Source organism: Acipenser ruthenus, chromosome 12 (genome assembly GCF_902713425.1).
Source record: "Acipenser ruthenus chromosome 12, fAciRut3.2 maternal haplotype, whole genome shotgun sequence".
In the NCBI taxonomy this organism is placed as follows: Eukaryota; Metazoa; Chordata; class Actinopteri; order Acipenseriformes; family Acipenseridae; genus Acipenser; species Acipenser ruthenus.
Genome location: NC_081200.1, coordinates 16,580,300 through 16,602,336, shown reverse-complemented (window position 1 = coordinate 16,602,336; position 22,037 = coordinate 16,580,300). Strand labels below are relative to the sequence as shown.

Below are 22,037 nucleotides of genomic sequence, written 5' to 3'. Positions count from 1 at the left end.
AAATGTATTAAGAAGGAAACAAAACTTTATCAGTCCACCTAAATGGGAGCAGGACATTCTGGAAAAAGGATGCTTGATAATACTGGATTTGCCTTGTGTGTGTATATATATATTATATATATATATATATATATATATATATATATATATATATCTATATATATCTATATATCTATATATATCTATATATATATCTATATATATATATATATATATATCTTCAAATATTTTATATGGGTTATTTATACAGTTCATGTCTCTAGTAAGGTCTACAAAAAGGGACACATTAATTGTCGCGCTACTAACACATGGATAATTTGCACCATACCTACAGAACACTGTGTTACACCCTATTATATGCATGCCATTAATTTTTGCTAATTACACCTTACGATCCCTAACTGCTAATTGTACTTTACCGAACTATTCACCATAGCAGTTCTGTTTGTCCTCGACGCCTACAATTGATGCTGTCTAATTTAGAATTTTTTGAAACACCCTAAAAAAGGGAGGCTGTGGTTATTAATTAAAAGTCCTTATTTAAAATGTTTCTAGTTTAGAAAATTTACCAGGAGATTGACGCCTTTCATAAAACAAGTACAGTAGCTTTGAAAGAAGCCCCGTTGGTGTTGTTGAAGCAACCCAGCAAGCGGAGGTCCTACGCGGTCACGGCCTGCTAGGTCTGATCAACAGGGAACGGCTCCACCCACTGCGAAGCATCCAGGAAGATGGAACAGGAGCCGCTGTACAGCCAGAGCCGCGGCAGTGAGCTCTCCATGTGCCAGGAATTGCGGCCGCGGTCGTACACCTCCATCTCGACGCGGTACTCCCCCTCCAAGCCTTTCCAATGCCCGCCAGTCACAAACAGCCTGCCGCCCAGGACCACCATCCCCCCGTTTTCATGGAGTGTGTGGAGCAGCTGCACCTGAAACACGCATGGAGACAGAGTCAAAGAATAATATTTGAATGGAATGAGGAAGTATGTTTAGTGTCGGCAGTTAGGACTCTCCAGGCAAGCGCAAAGCCAGTTCAAACGTAGGTAAAGAGAGACGTAGGGCAGCATAGTGGAGTGGGTTCCTTAAAGAGCAGTCACTGTAGCTTCATTGTAATATACATTTTTGGCATTCTCCCTTTCCCTTTTTATGATGTTTGGTTCTGGGTGCCGCCCCAATAATGAATTAGTGTACAATGACACTCACCTTCTGCCACATGTTGGCATCTGGGTCGTACATGTAGACCTTCTTGGTGTTGTCTCCGATCAGGTAGATGACCCCATCCAGTGAAACCGAGCACGGGCTAGAGAGGTACTTAGGGATGAAGGGGGAGGCAATGAGGCTCCATCCATCTGCACAGCAGGAGACAACAATTGAATTGAGTGGGATGTTTATAGGCAAAAAGGAAAAAAAGGGGCCAGGTTTGTCAAAATGCAAGCTGCAAAAGGGAAGTTTACTCAACTTAGTGTTGAATGTACAAGAGGCAGCAGTCATGAACAAAGCAATACGAATACACGAACACCAGTGTTTTTGTAATTCCCCCCTTATTTTTTCTGTTTAATAATTGTTAGCATTGTCACTGTGAAATAATTCCTGTAACACATTGATATGGTTTTATGTTAAACATTAACTTACTGTATACCTCTTTGCATGTCCCCTATTAAGCAGATGCATTAAATACTATGGCCCCATACAAAAAAATCCTTTATGATTCCTATTGTATGCTTGTTGTAATTGGCCGATGCAAATATCTCTGACCAGTGTCTTACTGTAACAAGTGCTTTACTGGAAGCTTTGTATTGAACTGTGGCGGAGTGTCCCGCCCCTATATATTTATTTATTATTATTTGTATTTTTGTTTGCGGCGCAGTTCAAAGCGCCGCGTATTTGTTGTTGTTTTTATATTTTAAAAACCTCGTGAGGATGCGTAGCTGATCACCAGCGCCAAAGTGAAAATTAATTATAGTAATACAATGACAAGTATAGAGGAAGAATAGTTGTTGATTTTCTTTCAAGAATTCCAACAAAACAGACATTAAAAAAAAAAAAAACATTCCTTAAGTAACTCATGTGTTAAAGCTTTTTGAATAGGGCTGAATGTTGTTGCGCCACACATGTTTATTGTTGTTTTTAAAACATGTTTTTTTCCCCTTCAAAATAGCAAAACAGCAAATAGAATAACTACACTGCACTACATTTGTAACTTGATTTTTAAATATAATTGTCAATACAGGATCTCCAATATTATTTCAATAATGGTATGTTTTATTTTTACATCCCCTGAACAGAATGTGAATTCTAAACAGGTCTGAACACCCCTTCTAGAATGGTTCAAGTCTTCTGCACAGAATAGTAATAGGTCACAACCAAATGGTTTTGATTCTAAATTTGCGTGCAACATACACTATTGTAAAATGTGTTGAGTCCCTTACCTATAACAGGGTTGTAGCACTGCATAGCAAGAACATTGTATTTGACTGCACAGGAGCCAATGACATAGAGTTTCCCCATACAGCCTGTGGCAGTGAAATTACTGACATACTTCACAGTGGGACCAGTAAGGGACCAGCTATCATTGTATGGGTCGTAGTGTTCCACCTCCACGAAATCCAGCGTTGTACCTGAAAACAATTACAGGGTTTACAATCCATTCTCAATCCTGAGGATCCTGGAAGGAACATTTCCTTCTCTATCTCAAAGACTGGGGTCCTGGAGTTGAGGTGTTTCAGTTTCCCACATATTCAAGCCCAAAGCACCCCGATGTATGCACAGTTTCAGACCCTCACACACACACATTCTGTCCCAGACACCACAGCTACCATTCCCTACACTTTCAGTACCTCCAATGGCGTAGATTTCTCCGTTCAGCACGGCAGTGGTGTGGTTGGTCCGGGGCCTCAGCATGGGAGCGACCGTCGTCCACTTCCCCTGCTGCGAGTCGTACTTCCAGGTCTGTGTGGTTGACCAGGTGTTGGTTCTAGAGCCTCTGGAGCCCCCTGTAGAAATCAGAAGTTCAGTAACAGTTCCATGGTATTCACCTCCTGTTGTATTCACTTCTCTGCCAAGGAGTCTACAACCCCACTGGAAGATAATATCATCAGGGAGAGGTGTTCTGGAGCTGCTGCTTCAAGACTGCCACTGACTGCCAATGTTGCTGCTAGCCGATGAGAAACTTGTGTCACTGTATAGCTTTATGTCTAATTCAGTTTCCAAAAAATCTATTAACTGGATGTTTCACAAAGTTATCAATTATAAGTAGGGCTTCTGTTTTTCGGGTTTTATTAATTGTATTTTTCAGTGCTTATTTTTAGCTATTTTCGAGTTTTATGTAAATCGTTTTTTTCGGGGGTTTCGTTTTTGAAAAACTGTATGAACTTGTAGGAATGTGCTGTCATTCAGTAGTTGGGGCGGGTTTAAAGTATTGATAATGAATCAATGATAGATGATCAGAGTTGTTTTATTGGGTTTTATCGGTTAAAACCGAAAAACAGAAGCCCTAATTATAAGCTAGATAATTTGCAGAATAAATAATGATATGGCTTTATGTCATGTGGCAAACAGTGAGAGACTTCCTGTGGTCATCAGCAGTAACATGTTAGTAACATGTTAGGCCATGTCTTACACGTTATATTATATATAAAATGTACACATGGCATCAACATGATATATTATAAGGTATGCTTAAGAACTAAGAGACAAAATGACAAGTTTATGCATATCAAATAAAGCTTTTTTTTTTTCAGATAAAATAAACTCCAAACCCTGACCCAAACCAGTCAAGGAGATCGCTTATGAAACACTTGGAAGAAGTGTCCTATGGTAAGGGTAGCCAAAGTTGTCCCCTCCACTACTGGTCTTTGTTCCAACCCTGTTCTAAATTGTTTAATTGAACCAATGAAACCTCCAGACCATACAGTAATTAATGATCTAATTTTACCTGTTAAACCTAGCGTGGCATGGCCCTCCAGGACCATGATTGGTCACCCCTGTCCTATGGCATTCTTGAACCACCAAGACACACACTCACCGTCTCTCACATACCTGTCACGTACACGTTGTTGTTCAAAGACACCACAGAGAATCCCCACTTATTGTAGTCGGGAAAGTCTGGGATCTGATTCCACTGCCCTAGAACAAAATGAAAAAAAAAAAAAAACTAGCATTAACACTACACAGTGGCTAGAGGTTCAGCCTTCTCATTTTTCTACTTTCCAGATAAGCCGCCTAAACTAGTTATTTCAAAAAGGGGAAAAATAGTTTTTATAGTGCTCGTATGTTCTAGTGAATAGTATTCTAAATGTTTATTTTGTTACAGTAAAATAGCGGCAATTTACACAATTCACTACGTATGTAAGTCCAGTAAAACACTCCTTCTGAGATCGTTTCTGGGCTTATGTTTCCATGGACACCGTGAATGGACCAATCAGTTTCGAGCTTACAAGCGATGTCGGAGATGAAAACCAAACAATCATATACCTGAGTCAATAACCGTAGAGCAGAATTATGACATTGTATAACTTTTTTTTAAATTTTTTTTTTAATGTTTTCTATGTAAGATCGTCTTTTTTTACTCGAAGTGTACGAAATACAGTGAGTATATGTTATAGCATTGTAAAATGTATTATGCATTGACTTAGAAGATCGATCTGAAACCTAGCGTATACACTTAATTCAGGAAACGATATTTGCATTGTGCAATTAATGAATATGACAGATTTTTTTTAAGTGCTTTGTTTTGCTGAGTCAGTCTTTATTAAACAAAAAATATCACTATATGAGCTACAAGATGTACTGGTCGGATCTTGTTCTGCATAATCAGTTGCTGTAAAACTGTGGTCAACTAATATATTATTGACAGTTTACACACAAAATGCACATAAAAAGCACACCGACACACACATACACACACAAACACCCACGTACAAATACGCATAAGCACATACTGTGATTATCTATGTTGAAATAGGCACGGTACTTAAGTTCGTTATTTTTAGAAGACTAAATTCAATTTTTAAGAAGTTCATGGGCGTGTACTCGAGTTCTTCACTGTGCGACGTAACTATTGGCCATTGAATCCGACGTCTCTGAGAAACCGGGTTGTAGAGTGTGCCACAAATCCTCCATTTGTGTGTAAGTTGTACACCAAAGTGTTTTTCTGTTTCAACATTACTCTTTTCCATTTGAAGTAGAGTCCATGTTTTTTCATTTCATATACCTATAACTTGATATTTATGTACTGGACTTTCACTTTCCAGCTACGTTGTTTAAGTAAATGCCAATACATTATTTACTATTGTTTGTATTTATTTTAATGAAGCAACAGTTAACAAAATAAACAAAATATTAAACGAAAAAAAAAATACAACTTACTGTAGAAATCGATGTAATGTTTACAGAAAATGCAACAGAAACGAACTTCTGAAAACTAAAATCAACAGTCTTTTAAATCGCAGTTCTCTTTAGCGCATTTTTAAAAATGTATTATTTGGGGAATTTTCAAATAACTATGTAACTTGGACTGATAAAAAGTTGATATAAAATCATTGCTGTTATGTGTTTTTTTAAACCTATACTCAATCAACAATCTTCAAAGTTTTGTTTCCTACTATTGGCACAGTTAATATTTTTCATTTTTTTGTATTTTTTTCTTAATTTTCTGTCACGAACCCCTCAAAATCTCATAACCGACACCCAATAGAAAACTTGTTAAAACTGAACACTGTTGTTAGATAGATTTATAAAAGTGGCATTTCTAGAATTGTAATTTTTTTGTTATGTATATTTCACCCAATAATTAAAAACGTATTGTTTTTAATTTAAATTATTTAAATTTCTACCTCATAACCGACACTCTATTAAATAACATTTTCATAAAAGTTTTTTTTCCTGAAGAAAAAATAAATCCTAAGCAAACAGTACTTAGACAGATGTGGAGTGTTTTGCAAATAGAAGCTATAGCAACTATAGCATTTGTTTTTTAAACTTATATTTCATATTTCTTTAAATTCTAATTTTAATTACAATGTTGGTTATGAGTGTGGGGTGTCGGTTATGAAAGCTCTGTGTTGGTTATGAGTTTCTTTCTCAGCACTTCATCTTACAGCTAAATCCTTGGGTGTAATTCATTAAAACATCAGAAGAAAGGGTTACAGACTGCAGGCTGTCCTTCTATATCATATTCCAGTTGACATGGTACCCTTTGAGCCCTTTATTTAAATACATTTAAAAACTATATACAGTGCCGTGAAATAATATTTGCCCCCTGTCTGATTTTCTGCATTTTTGCACATTTTTCACATTGTATTTGGTCAGATTATTTTGTGGGTTGTAGTAGTATATAGAGGGAGTCTGAGAGAAAAAAATGACACCAGTTTGGTGCTTATTTCATTTGTTTGGTGTGCAAGGTAATCAAACATGCAATCTTCAGGTGTGAAAAAGTTATCGCCCCCCCTAGTTAACTCAACCCAATTAAAGGGATAATTAGGGTCAGCTGTCTGAGTACTTTGGTTAACAACCAGGCCTGATTTGGGCCAACCCTGCCCAATATAAATCTGACTAACTCTGGCCCTTACCATCAGAGTGAAGTTGTCAGCACACAGGTTCTAGAGGCACATCATGCCACGAACAAAAGAAATTCCTGAAGAGCTCTAGAAAAAAGTTGTTGATGCCTATCAGTCTGGAAAGGGTTACAAAGCCATTTCTAAGGCTCTGGGGCTCCACCAAACCACAGTCAGAGCCATATTGTCCAAATGGAGAAAGTTTGGGACAGTAGTGAATCTTCCCAGGAGTGGCCGTCCTGCCAAAATCTCTCCAAGAGCAAGGCATAAAATCGTCCATGAAGTCACATAGAACCCTAGAACAACATCCAGAGATCTGCAGGCCTCTCTCGCCTCGGCTAAGGTCAGTGTTCATGACTCCACCATCAGAAAGACACTGGGCAAAAATGAGAGTAGCATGGTGGAAACCATTGCTCACTAAGAAGAACATGAATGCTCGTCTCAAGTTTGCCGAAAAGCACCTCGATGATCCTCAAGAGTTCTGGAACAATGTTCTATGGACAGATGAGTCAAAAGTGGAACTTTTTGGCCGACATGGGCCCCGTTATGTCTGGTGAAAACCAAACACTGCATTCCACAGTAAGAACCTCATACCAATGGTCAAGCATGGTGGTGGTAGTGTCATGGTTTGGGGATGCTTTGCTGCATCAGGACCTGGATCCCTTGCCATCATTGAAGGAACCATGAATTCTGCTCTGTATCAGAGAATTCTACAGGAGAATGTCAGGCCATCCGTCCCTGAGCTGAAGCGCAGCTGGGTCATGCAGCAAGACAATGATCCGAAACACACAAGCAAGTCTACATCAGAATTTGTATTTTTCAGTTTGTCTTGCCAGCTTTCTTTTCCTCAAGGAACTTTGCTTTTTCTGTGGCCTTTATTGTCTTTCTTCTTTGGAAGTATTCTCTTCTATCTGTCTTCCCTTCCCAAGACTTTCTAGAGGTGCACGGTGATTCATGTGTTTGGACCTGGCCTGCTCCAGATACAGAAGGCCTTTCTGCACTCTTATTACCCTGATTTACAGGATGTGGTGGTGTTGATTGTGGAGTGACAGTGGTCAGTTCTTTTAGTTGTCGGTCTGTCTTTTATGAAAAGCCTTTTTCCAATTCTTCTACCTCTCTGTACTGTATCTGACACTTCACTTATTGGTATGTGTTTCTTTTTACTTCTTTCCCTTTCCTTTGCTAGGTACTTATTTTGTCTCTCAGTATAATTTTTTCTTCTTTCCTGTATCTTCTACACTTCTCACAAATACACAGCTCAGCCTTGCAATATACAAAGACATCTTATTAATATCTTAACTATCAGCTCTGAGAGAAAATATGGATCCGGAAGAGAATATAAAACTGATTGTAACCTTAACTATATCTATATAATGGGATTTTAGTGTTATTAATGTGCAACACCCCAAAACATGATTTGAAGTATACAAGTAAATAATATAAAAATCATAACCGACACTAACTTCTCATAACCAACATTTTTCTTGTTTTTGAAAAGTGTCGGTTATGAGAAAAATTGTAAGGTGTCAGTTGTGAGAAATTTCACTTCTTTGTCCATTTACAACAAACAGGGCAGCCATTGTTTTTCGATTTCAATGTAATAACAATGAGGATAAAGTAAATTTATATTAAATACTTGTACATTTCATAAATATTTTTATTTCCATGTTTTGCTAGCGGTGTTGGTTATGAGCTACACAACTGTGCCAGGCTGCACTAGTGAGTTAAACGGTAATATTTTAAAAATAATGAAGAGCATATTTACCCCTGTCTCCAGTCCTTCCCTACAGAAACCCTTGACCTTTCACCTTGTTTGAAAGACTTTATTGATATGTTATCATTTCTACACAGAAAGTCAGTGGGTGTCGGTTATGAGATTTTGTGTGCAAAACTCTGGGACATGCATAGAATGGTGCATAAATAGAAAATGACATAGCTTTTCTCATATTTAACATATGTTTTTGAAACAACTTAAATACTTCTTTCAGATTTTTGTATAAAAACATAACATTATAATAATTAAATGTATAACATTTCACTCTGAAACTTAAAAATCAAACTCTGGGACAGGGGTCGGTTATGAGATTCAAAATATGAAAGTACAAAAAAAGGCAAAAACATTTTTTAAATGTATTAATAAGTTACTGTGCAGCGTAGATTAAAATGTTACCTTTCTAAAAATATATAATTTTCAATAGGAAATAAATTTGTTTTGAGAAATATGTCAGCCGGACACCAAGTTACATAGTTATTTGAAAATTCCCCATTTATTTATTTATTTGTTTATTTATTTATTTATTTATTCATGCACTTGTGCATTCTCGGACTCGGTAGTTAATGAGAAATGGCGACATGGTAAAGTATACTCAGAATCTTGGAAGACTAAAAATAAATGTAACGACTTGTTGGTTCCATGAATTTTTTTTTTGTATTCAAATGTACTACCAATTAATACTGCTTATTATCTTTAATTTAGAAATTGCGTCTCATTTTTCTCTTCTGTCTCACTTGGTATTATGGTATCTATATAATGTGACATTGTTTGTTTTTGTCCCTGAAATATAATTTGTTTCATTGGTGTCTGGTTCTTTTTTCTGTGTGTAATAAATTATTGTAAAACCAAACGGAGTTTGCTTAAATATTTGAACTTTACACACTTTCAAATGTACTGCGTGCTAAGACAAGTTTGTGGTTTTAAAATTCTAATATAAATACATTATTTTATAATTACTTTTCATATACATACGTAACTTTTACTTGCTCTTTAAATCTCAATGCCTAAAATAATAAAAACATGAACAAAATGATACACTTATTTTGAATTTTGGGTCCCTATTACGGAACATATTTAAGACCAGGATATGCAGGATTTAGACCCCTGCAAACCCCTGTAATTGCCACTTGCACCCGCGCTGGAGAGGACCCCCATACCCCCCAGCCTTCTACTTGGGATTTATAGCCTCCTACTTTAAATTAAAATGAAGAGACTGGAGGATGTAGTCTAATTGGTATCTTCTCAGAAACCACCAATACAAGAGTCAACATTATTAAAGAGCATGTGCAGTGTGGTGTAGTGGTTAGGGCTCTGGACTCTTGACCGGAGGGTTGTGGGTTCAATCCCCAGTGGGGGACACTGCTGTTGTACCCTTGAGCAAGGTACTTTACCTAGATTGCTCCAGTAAAAACCCAACTGTATAAATGGGTAATTGTATGTAAAAATAATGTGATATCTGTATAATGTGAAATAATGTATAATGTGATATGTTGTAACAATTGTAAGTCGCCCTGGATAAGGGTGTCTGCTAAGAAATAAATAATAATGACAAAGGTCATTATGGCACTGCTAACCAGCAAGTAGTGGACTGAGGAATTTACAGTACTCTGCCACCTCAAGTGAAAAAATGTGCCTTTGTCTTGTTTTTATTCTCCTTAGATTTGAGTGTGTGTGAATTTAGTGCTTGTAAAACAGGCAGGACTCTGCGGACATACTAACTTATTAAATCTAGGAGACTGGAATGTCAGGTGACGATAATGCTAAGTCGCTCATTCCAATAAAGGCACTGCTATGTTGAGCGCAGGGTGAGTCCTACACCAGGAGTTTGCATGTTGTGTCTATTTGCCAATCTTGACCCACAGGGAGCTCTACATTTGTCGTTGCACCCTGTGTGCTGGGGATGAGAATCATCTGGTCATAGTTCACCTCACAGTTTTGATAGACCAAGGCTGACTGAGAAATATGTCTGGGTTTGGTCTGTGGAAAAGGTGGCAACCCTTAGTAGCATCCGTTCCCATGATGGAAATAGATGATTGGCTTGACAGTGGTAACTGTACTTTTAATCTGTAAGTGGTTTGCAGTGGTGAGGGGACATTTGAATCGAGCATTTCAAAGAAAAATGGGGGTCAAGTTGAATAAACAAATTAATAGAAGGGGGGGAAAAGGTCCTTCCTGTAGGCTGCTGGAATCAATACTATAGCAACTATTCAACAACAATTACTTCCCAGCGCTTGTGTTTTTAAAATATTTTTTAAAGCTGGTGAAATCCGTGTCAGAGTGAATTCCATTGCTGCCACTGCCATCTTTGTGCCTTGAGTTATTTACAGTGACATGTGAATTAATACGATTGGCTGTAGCTAGGCATACACTACAGATGCTGCCAAATTTAAGTCTTTAAAATCTTAAAAGGAGTTGGCAAAGTTAACTCTAACCAATACTTTAAGCAAAGCACAAAAACCAAGTCCAGAGGACACAGTTAAATAAAGAGAAACTAGACATAGGACAGAGAGTAGGAGACACTTCTTCACATAGAGAGTGGTGAGTGTATGGAATGGGCTACCTAGTCATGTTGTTGAGACAGAAACACTTGGATCCTTTAAGACCCAACTTGACAAAGTTCTTATATCAATCAGCTGCTAGGAACCGGATGAGCATAGATGGGCCGAATGGCCTCATGTTTGTAAATTGTCTTATGTTTTTATGTATGCAATGGATGAGACCCAATATGATGGATCAAGGTACTGTCAAATTCAATTAGCTAGTATACTTTGTAGATTGTTCTATATACAACATACTAATCTGAACCTGAGCCAGATTCAGACCCATGCCTGCAGAGGTGAAAGGCATGAAAGTACCAGCGCTGGACCCAAAGCACTCTACACTGCACAACTCACTTGTCTTGGTGTTGTAGAAGGCAGCGTTCCTGTGGACTGACCTGGGCTGCCCTTCCTCCTCCTCCTCCTCCTCCTCATCATCATCATCTGAGTCATCTGCAGAGCGCCCACCGATCACAAACAGCACCTCCTGCAGGCTGGGTGGAGGACAGTGGGCACCTCCCTGTGAAAGGGCTCCTGGGTCCGTCTGAAAGGACCAGGAAATATCGTTTCTCACTGTTTCCAGCATGATATCGAGCTATAATTACAGAGATAGTAGTGTAAACATGTTCACATTGCATGCTTTATAGCATTTGGAGAAACAGTAAGATTCAACATTACGGAAAAGTTTATATAAGGAGTGAATTATGCTTATCAAATGTAAGCATTACGAGCAAAGCAAGACAAGTAGCCCTTGTGAAAGGATAATCAACTAGATGGGTGTTTGCCTAGCTTGTGCAATAGCAAATGAGATCTAGGTGTAGTGGAAACTTTGTTATATATACAGTACTGTGCAAAAGTTTTAGGCAGGTGTGAAAAAATGCTGTAAAGTAAGAATTCTTTCAAAAATAGACATGTTAATAGATTATATTTATCAATTAACTAAATGCAAAGTGAGTGAACAGAAGAAAAATCTAAATCAAGTCCATATTTGGTGTGACCACCCTTTGCCTTCAAAACAGCATCAATTCTTCTAGGTACACTTGCACAAAGTCATTGATTTTGTAGGCATATAGTCAGGTGTATGATTAAACAATTATACCAAACAGGTGCTAATGATCATCAATTCAATATGTAGGTTGAAACACAATCATTAACTGAAACAGAAACAGCTGTGTAGGAGGAATAAAACTGGGTGAGGAACAGCCAAACTCAGCTAACAAGGTCAGGTTGCTGAAGACAGTTTACTGTCAAAAGTCATACACCATGGCAAGACTGAGCACAGCAACAAGACACAAGGTAGTTATACTGCATCATCAAGGTCTCTCCCAGGCAGAAATTTCAAGGTAGACAGGGGTTTCCAGATGTGCTGTCCAAGCTCTTTTGAAGAAGCACAAAGAAACGGGCAACGTTGAGGACCGTAGACGCAGTGGTCGGCCAAGGAAACTTACTGCAGCAGATGAAAGACACATCATGCTTTCTTCCCTTCGCAATCGGAAGATGTCCAGCAGTGCCATCAGCTCAGAATTGGCAGAAAACAGTGGGACCCTGGTACACCCATCTACTGTCCGGAGAAGTCTGGTCAGAAGTGGCCTTCATGGAAGACTTGCGGCCAAAAAGCCATACCTCCGACGTGGAAACAAGGCCAAGCGACTCAACTATGCACGAAAACACAGGAACTGGGGTGCAGAAAAATGGCAGCAGGTGCTCTGGATTGATGAGTCAAAATGTGAAATATTTGGCTGTAGCAGAAGGCAGTTTGTTCGCCGAAGGGCTGGAGAGCGGTACACGAATGAGTGTCTGCAGGCAACAGTGAAGCATGGTGGAGGTTCCTTGCAAGTTTGGGGCTGCATTTCTGCAAATGGAGTTGGGGATTTGGTCAGAATTAATGGTCTCCTCAATGCTGAGAAGTACAGGCAGATACTTATCCATCATGCAATACCATCAGGGAGGCATCTGATTGGCCCCAAACTTATTCTGCAGCATGACAACGACCCCAAACATACAGCGAAAGTCATTAAGAACTATCTTCAGCGTAAAGAAGAACAAGGAGTCCTGGAAGTGATGGTATGGCCCCCACAGAGCCCTGATCTCAACATCATCAAGTCTGTCTGGGATTACATGAAGAGAGAGAAGCAACTGAGGCTGCCTAAATCCACAGAAGAAATGTGGTTAGTTCTCCAAGATGTTTGGGCCAACCTACCTGCCGAGTTCCTTCAAAAACTGTGTGCAAGTGTACCTTGAAAAATTGATGCTGTTTTGAAGGCAAAGGGTGGTCACACCAAATATTGATTTGATGTAGATTTTTCTTCTGTTCACTCACTTTGCATTTTGTTAATTGATAAACTATTTATTTTCATGAAAGTTACTAAGGTTTTAGGGGGATTTGAGGATTTAACCAAACATGTGATTTCAATCTCCCAAAATGATAGTATGGGTTTCAACCGTGTGTAAATATTCTGTATTTTATTAAGAAATGACAGATCTGAGTGAGGAGGAATATAAAGGCTTATTAGAGTAACGCCATTTAAGTAACGATTCAGAATTAAGTATCGTCCCTCTGCATCTGTATGTTGAGAGATGAAAGTAAAAGGTGTAGTTTTGTTTATGAGGATACCAACTCCATGACTGTTTGTGAAATATGTGGAAGCAAAAGCTTCTCCCACCCAATATGAACATATTATATTAGTAGTAAATACGATAGAAGGAGATATTGAACTGATTTCACCAGAGTCAAAATCTGGAGAGTACCTGATGGTTCACTCATAACTGGTAGTACTGGTAGTACTGTGATAATGTAGCAAACAAAGAGGGAGATGGGGGAATAACTCTACAAGTCAAATAATAAACAAATGGTGTTTAGTCTTAGTAAGACTGAGAACAAATAAAACACATATAATACAAAACCTGATAAAGATTAACTAGCGAGAGCACCATATTTAACCAGGGCTTTCCTCTCCGAATGGAGAGAACTTGATCAAACCATTGATCACAGATGAACATCCAAAAACCACGGTTCAAACAGTTACCGACAGCACCACCAGTAAGGCTCTCACAGCACCACTCATTAGTATTATTAATGGTAAAGAAAAGTCAGTAAAATAGACAAATAGTTTTGTAATCTAATTTGTAGATTAGTAAAACTGGTAATGGATATTATATAATTTTAGTTATATAATTTTGAAGGCACATGCAAAATCAATCAACAAGTTAAAAGCAAAAGCAAACATACATACATACAAATGTACATACAGTACGAGAACAGCTATTAAACAGTAAACTCGCACACATAATAAGGCTATTGGAAGATATATGTACGGACTATTTTTTTTCTTGTTAGGCCAACAATGCAGATTCTTCAGATTCTTGGAAGCGAACCTTACTGGCTGTGGGTAGCAGATTACTCACACTTCCCAAATGAAATATAAGTGCACCACAAAAACCTGTCAAAAACTAACAAGAATTTCCAATAACCTAAGAAGTGCAAAATGTATTTAGCAGATTGTTTAGTGACATAGGTGGGGTAATTGTTCTCAGAAAGGACAAGGTAACAGAAGCCTTGACACAAAGTGAAAGTAACTTATCATTACTGTTTAGGGTCAGAATTGTTACAGTGATAGTTTGTCATTTTTTGATGTTTCAGAAGGTTAGCACCAAAGGCAACAACATACATGTGGTACATTGGGAAGTGCAACTCCCTTCTGTCGACTGTTGTTGTTTTTTTTTTGTTTCTTTTGGAGACTGCAGGAAAGTCTGCATAAATAAATGTGCCGGTAAAATTACTTAGTGAAGCAAAGCTTATTTACAGCCTGCTTAGATGAACTCCATGTTTTGAATAGGTTACTTCAGAATGAGTTTGTTCGGATTCACCTTGACAACTGACCAGGTGGCGTTTGATTAACTCACCCCTCTGCGGTTCCTCTCCACAGCCTCTCTGCAGGCGGGTGTCTCCAGGACCAGCCTGTCCTTTAACAAGGTCTCTGTGATGTACTCCTGTGAGAGGAGGGACAGACGCACCAGCCCCAGCAGCTTGGGCAGGTGTGTGGCCCTGGTATCCTCGTTATGCCTCACCCAACGGAGGGCTGCCTCTACCCGGGTTTTCTCCTCCCTCATCTGGAGCCTCTCCTCCTCGAGGCAGGCTTCCAGCCTCTCCTTCTCCAGCAGCAGGAACTCCTCACCTTGAGCCACAGCCTCAAAGTTCTCCAGAAGGAAGCCACGGGCCTTTGCTACCACCTCTGGGCAGCCGTGCATTTCCCCAAATTTCAGGATTCCCAGGCAGTTGGTGGCATCAATCTGATGCTGTAAGTAGCGGCTGCAGACTTTTCGGACTGTCGCAAACTGCAGCTGGCTGGAGGTGCGGATTAGGCCCTCCACGTTGCCCTGGTTGATGGTTAGCTTGCCGGTGTAGGCGAAGTCAAGGATGGTATCCAGCATATCAGGGTCAACGTCACGCAGCTCCACACGGGCTGCGATGCTCTCCACAAAGTCCCCCGAGAACATGGAGTGGAAGTAGAGGCTGCAGAGCGCCAGCACGCTGCGGTGGCAGTGGAACTCACGGCCAGCTACACTCAGCGTCACGTCCGAGAGCTTAGGGTGCGAGCGCAGGGAATTCAGCCCCTCCAGGATGCTCTGCGGGTGTGACTGCAGGCAGAAGTCCAGGTCGTCCACGTTACGCACCATGGGTCTCTTCAAATGAGGGGGATGCTCTCTTTACTTTTAAAAGCTCTTCAATATTCAGTACCTAGAATCAAACAGAGGGATATTGGAATGTATTTGATTTTTTTATATGAACACATTCATATTGGTGTTGCTACAATACAGTATATCTGTCTTTGGAAGATTATGTATATCCTCTTTCATAATGCTCAACATCATAGGATTTTATGTCTATTAATGTGCAAATAATTCCAACTAGATGGTAAGTTGGGACGTCCAAGAAATTATGTAAATTCTTATACTACCACAGCCTTGCAGTAATTTATACATGAAGATTAATCGAATGTATAAGACCATTGATCATCAAGTGATGATTACTTAATTGAAACTGAATTGATATATAATAGTTTAGTTTATATTTAATTGTATTATAATGTATCTTAATAAATCTGCCGGGAGAATATTACATTTCAGAACAAACCCCATCCCCAGTTGTACTGCTTTCCTAGAAAAAAAACATTTCTGGTTACCACTAGGCTTGCTCATTCAAATCTTTTGCATATTTTTAAAGAGGAGACAATTATCTGTTCAAGGATATCAAGATATTTAGGTGTCTCCAGTACCAGCCTGTGAGGGGACTGAGTGAGGGAAAATGATCAATACAATTGTAAAGTTCAGTTTCTCATGCCTTGTCATGCTTATGCTTCCCGTTTACTGTGTGTACCGCCTTTTAGTTTACACTCATCTGTGTTCTACCTTGTTTAAGAACATTTTGCTCTGCTTTTACACCAGGGTATTGCAGTGCGATGTGAGGACTTTAAATAATGGCTACAGTATGTGCACAACAAATACCAATGTTTAACTAAAGAAAATACTGTACACATACAGTATATAAAGACATTTCCATATATTTATATTGGATATTTAGGTAATTAGCTAAATATATGATTTCATGCTACAACTAGTGAAGTTGCATTTCAGATGGATAACTTATAGGGAAAGTATCAAATCCTTTGTAGCTCCTCAATCCCAGATGAAAATTGTATCTGTTGTGTACTGCTGTTTTACAGTACAGTGTGCAGTAGGCTATAATTCAGTACACTGTTTGCACTAAATATGACAATCTTTTGATCCATTTAAAACGACCACATAAAGGAATATAAAAATAAGCAGCAGTACTGTAAATTTACTTAACTACTGCAGCGTTTCTCTTTTTTTTCATTTATTTTTTATCAGCTTTAATCTGGGTATAGATTACCTCAATACTGAAATGTGCCGTTAGCAAAATAATTAATCAACTAAGGTGTTTAAAGTACTATTGTTATTCTCCATGTAACGTTTGCAATGCCATTACAATGTCATTATCAAACAAAATTAGTAAAAAAAAATAATAAAAAAAAGTTAAATATCAACAAAAACGGTTAAAATATTTTTTAACTAACTAATCCATAGGTCAACTACTATCTACAACAAAAAGATATAGACAATAAATACATTGCTTATGCTTAACTGTTGTGTTGAGTTTTAAGGCAAGTTGTGAATATAGTGTATCCTTTTATTTTTTTAAAAAATATTTTGCAGCCCCAAGACCATTAATTTAAAAAAAACAAACAAAAAAAAAAACAACCAGCGAGACCTCTTCTTCCACTCTCCACTTATTCTTGGGTGCTGCCATCTTGGAATGATGAGTAAAATGAGATCACAGGCTGAAAAATTGCCATCCATATTGCTGAGTCAGAGCCTCTCCGACGATTATAAGCAGTCTTGTTCACTATATTAAACTAGTCAACTCAGTAGCAATTTGCCTACTAGCAATAATTGCATGGTGTAAACCCACTCTAAGAGCTGAACTGACTGACTGTAGAGATTGTGAAGTTTGTTTCAGGTTTCCTAGATGGACAAGAGGCCCTGTGCTTGTTGAAGCTTTATAACTTTGTGTAAATACTAAGACACCATCCCACAAGTAAGAAATATAATTCTGAGCTTACCTACAGAGTAAGAAAAGTTTCAGCTTCACATCATGGGGTACGCTGAAATCCAGTAAAAGAGGCCAGGAGTGAGTTAGGAGCTCGAAGTTTGTTGTTGACCGTTCTGGAGTGTACATGGAGACTGTTTGTATGTATGACACTGTGGCTTATGCTGAGTTATTTAGTCACTGTCTGCCTGTTCTTCTCTTGGGCTATTTTTAGTCTTTCTGGGGACACCTGCTCTTAAAGCTGTACAGACGCTTCCTGTATGCCAGTGCTGTCCTAAGAACAGTAAGTCTTCTAGTTGTCCATAACATGGATTTGAAGACTACCCCAAATATTATTTTTAATGTTCTGGTCTTATTAGAATAAATACTAAGATCTATAAAGTCTTTTATGGTGTACCCCCAATAGTGTTGGGGAAGTTCATTTTTTAAAAGTAATCCATTATTATTATTATTATTATTATGATTATTATTATTATTATTATTATTATTATTATTTATTTCTTAGCAGACGCCCTTATCCAGGGCGACTTACAATCGTAAGCAAATACATTTCAAGTGTTACAGTACAAATAATACAATAAGAGCAAGATAAATACAATGACTTTGGTTCAAGCAAGTACAAGTGTGACAAAATACAATTCAATACTACAGCAGATAACAGTGACAGTGATAGTTACATCAAGATATGATTAACTACAAAATACTACAGATTAAACACTTGGCAGATTACAGTACTCTGAAGTACAGGATTAAATGCAGTAAAATAGGGGGCAGATAAGAACAAATAAAGCGCAATTAAGGAAGGGTGATAGTGTCCCAGGGGAAAAACAGAGGGGTTTTACAGGTGCTGTCTGAAGAGGTGAGTCTTAAGGAGGCACCGGAATGTGGTCAGGGACTGGGCGGTCCTGACATCTGTAGGTAGGTCATTCCACCACTGCGGAGCGAGGGTGGAGAAGGAGTGGGCTCTGGAGGTAGGGGAGCGTAGAGGAGGTAGAGCCAGTCTTCTAGTGCAGGCGGAGCGGAGAGATTATGGTTTCAAGTTACTTGAAGAAAATTGTAAATAGTAACAGTAACTTATTACTTTGACATTTTTGTAACCAATAACATTTAAAATAGTTACTTATCAGGCACTGTTTACATTTGACAGAGATTTTTTTTTCCGGTTTGGTCAGACTGCAGGTCGAAATATTTTTTGAAGCTCCAGCTATCGACCCCACTCGTTCCCTCCACTGATGCCATTTTCTAGCAATGTGATATGAAAAGCCTGTCATGTGACATGTATGGTTTTACACTGTTGACGTGTTTTCTAATTTCGATGTTATGCATTAGCCATAGTCCTGTTTTTAAAAAATGGAACTGAAATGAACTGTTATGTTTTCAGATCCAATGGAATGCGTGACCACATTTAGTTATCTGTCTGATAAAGGAACCACTACAGTTACAGGATACAGATTACAGTATTATGTTACATGTAATGTGTTACTCCCCAACACTGACCCCTAAGTAACAGCTTCAGTTATAATACAGTGCTATAAGACTGTTTGAATACTATTTATGAAGACCCACTTCTTTGAGGGCTTCTGACTCCCAGTGTTCCTCTCAGATGCTCACATACAGTATATATAAACAGCATGTCAGCTTCAATAATCTGGTCTTCAGATTTTTAGAATCATTTGGAATTTCATCCAGTAGGTTTTATGTTACTACCTCGGTTTTTCTATTATCCGGTAGACAGGAATTTCTGAGTTTTCAACCAGCTGAGGAAACGACTTGGTTAATAATCCAAACAATTTGGAAGAACTCCAAAAAAACCTGCAAAAATACAGGCACCAAAAACCAGAGATTTGACACTCGTGGCAAAAACAAACTCCCTTTCAACGTGCTGAGATTAAAACCAGTAATATAGTTTCTGTTGGGCTGCATACCTGAACCGCTGTTGTGTTGAATCAACAAAAATGTCACAGGTAGTCAGGAACGCTTTTTTAAATGAAGATGGACAGTAAGATTGTAAATACATTCCAAATTACTTAGAATAATTTAAGTATTATGAATGAAAATAGGCTATTCCTTGTAATCTGTATCTCTCATATACAATTATGCACAAACAAATATGTTTTCATTTACAGTTTTATACCTGTTGTGGATGCCCCCATCTTTTCTGTTGGCTCTTAGAGTCAGTGGGTTCATTGAGTCAATGTTGAACCAGCGCTGAAAGTCAACAATAATCATCGTTGAAATTAGGAACAATTTTTAGTGCCGTTGCTATTCATTGTTGAGTTTAGGAATACACCCAATGTGTTTGTACAAGCAATTACTTCAGGTGTGTAGGAAAACCTACCCGAGGATTTGTCTACTCTGAGAAAGGATCCTTGAGGAGGTTCAGAAGCATTTAAACTAGAAAGGAATGGGGGAGAAAACAAAAAAAACAGAAGGGAGACCACATCTAAATGCTAGAAGTCTCAGAAACAAAATGTTAGAATTTGAAGCTACTTCACTAACATATAACTACGATGTGACAGGTGTTACAGAAACTTGGTTGTCTGAGAGTGATGGAGACAAATATAATATGAGTGGGTATACACTGTATCGGAAAGACAGGCAGGACAGAAGAGGCGGAGGGGTAGCGCTATACATAAGAAATAGTCTTGAAGCCCAGGTGTTAAATCTGGACAAAGAAAATGATACTGAATCAATATAGGTCAGAATAATGGACAAAAATTAAAAGGGCATAATAATAGGTGCATGCTATAGACCGCCAAATTCAGATGCAGAGCAAATAATCTGTTATACAATGACATTAGAAATGCATGTAGCAAAGGAGAAGCCATACTAATGGGGGATTTCAACTTCCCCCATATAAAATGGGAAAACCTGGTGGGGAGCACGACGGACGAAATTGAAATGGTGGAAATGACAGGTTGTCCAGACAGTTCATTCCTTGGTTTGGGAAGTCAGTCAGCCTGGAAAAAGACGAGACTCCAGTGCGGGAATGTATTGACCTGGAAGGTAAACGAGGTAGCAGCTGCAGGCAATAGAATTAGCTGCAATCGTTTACCAAGGGGTCATGCATAATCGCATAAAAGGGGCCGGAGAAATGTAAATCTTTTCCTTCGCTTTTGGTTTCGAAATAGACCCGGAAGGACCCGTGCGTATTAAAAGTATTGTGAGTGCCTGTTTTGTTTGTCTTGTCTATAATTGTTACTTGTGTGTTTATAGACAGCTAACACGTTCCGGAGCTGTCGCTAAGAGCCAGCACTGAACCCGGAACTGTATCACTGTATCACCCAACACGAGCACTACAGCACGCACCCAGGTGACCGTGGTTGTATATTGTGGGAGAGATACTGTGTTTATTGTTTAGGGCTGCAATCCCTGTTACTGTTCTCTGTGTTTTACGCATCGCTGTGTAGAACCAGAGTTTATTATTTGGTCACCAGACCTGGATTATAACTAAAAATAAAACGTATATTTTTCCATACCGGATTACAAATCTCTGTCTGTTTATTCCTCCACTGCATCACCTCTGCACCTGTACATAATCAGCAACCGCTTTGCCACACATCCACAGAAAAAGGATGGCTGTTTTTTTAAAAATGTAGTACTAGATGCGCAAAACAATTACATCCCAAAAGTAGACAAATCTAAATCTAAAACAAAATGGCCCAAATGGTTTAATAGATCAATTTTAAAAAATATTCAGCGAAAAAAAGGCACTTTACAAAAACAAAGTACACAGAAAGAGTACTTGGGACTCCAAAAGCAAGTCAAAAAGGAAGTTATAAAGCCAAGAGAGCGATAGAAATGAACATTGCTAAGGGGGCTAAAACCAATTCCAAAATGTTTTTCCAATATTATAACAGCAAGAGAACACTCAAAGAGGAGGTTAAATGTCTAAGAGATACAAATGGCAAAATCATTGATGAAGAAAAAAAAAAGCAAATATATTAAATGATTACTTTTCACAAGTTTTTACAAAGGAGGTATTCAAAGAAATGAAAGAAGTTATTTACAAACCACTAACCAAGATCATGCAACAGTCTCTTGACACTTCTATTATATGTAAACTTATGGAAACTATAATAAGATCCAAAATGAAAAATTACCTATATGGTAACAGTATCCTGGGAGACAGTCAGCATGGTTTAAGGAAAGGGAGGTCGGGTCTAACAAACCTGCTTTATTTTTTTGAGGATGCAGCATCGACAATGGATAATTGCAAAGCATACCACATGGTTTATTTAGATTTCCAGAAAGCTTTTGACAAAGTCCCGCATAAAAGATTAATCCTCAAACTGAACACAGTAGGGATTCAAGGAAATGCATGCACATGGATTAGAGAGTGGTTAACATGTAGGAAACAGAAAGTACTGATTAGAGGAGAAACCTCAAAATGGAGCGAGGTAACCAGTGGTGTACCACAGGCATCAGTATTAGGTCCTCTGCTATTCCTAATCTACATTGATTATTTAGATTCTGGTATAATAAGCAAACTTGTTTAATTTGCAGATGACACAAAAATAGGAGGAGTGGCAAACACTGTTGTAGCAG

At 38.4% G+C, this 22,037-nt stretch overlaps 1 protein-coding gene across 2 annotated transcripts; it reads right to left on the bottom strand.

Annotated features, from left to right (window-relative positions):
* Positions 1–193: 193 nt before the first annotated feature.
* On the bottom strand, positions 194–17,638 carry LOC117416987 (kelch-like protein 30). Of its 2 annotated transcripts, none has more exons than XM_059034613.1 (8): positions 17,503–17,638; positions 14,765–15,599; positions 11,219–11,405; positions 4,035–4,121; positions 2,834–2,989; positions 2,426–2,614; positions 1,200–1,345; positions 194–925 (listed from the first exon to the last, which is right to left on the bottom strand). In XM_059034613.1, exons 2-8 carry the CDS (start codon positions 15,536–15,538, stop codon positions 677–679), a joined length of 1,788 nt encoding a protein of 595 aa, XP_058890596.1. In that variant the 5' UTR covers positions 15,539–15,599; positions 17,503–17,638; the 3' UTR covers positions 194–676. The 2 variants fall into 2 exon arrangements, with proteins under 2 accessions (XP_058890596.1, XP_033884414.3); XM_034028523.3 differs by having other exon boundaries at positions 17,507–17,638.
* Positions 17,639–22,037: the final 4,399 nt, after the last annotated feature.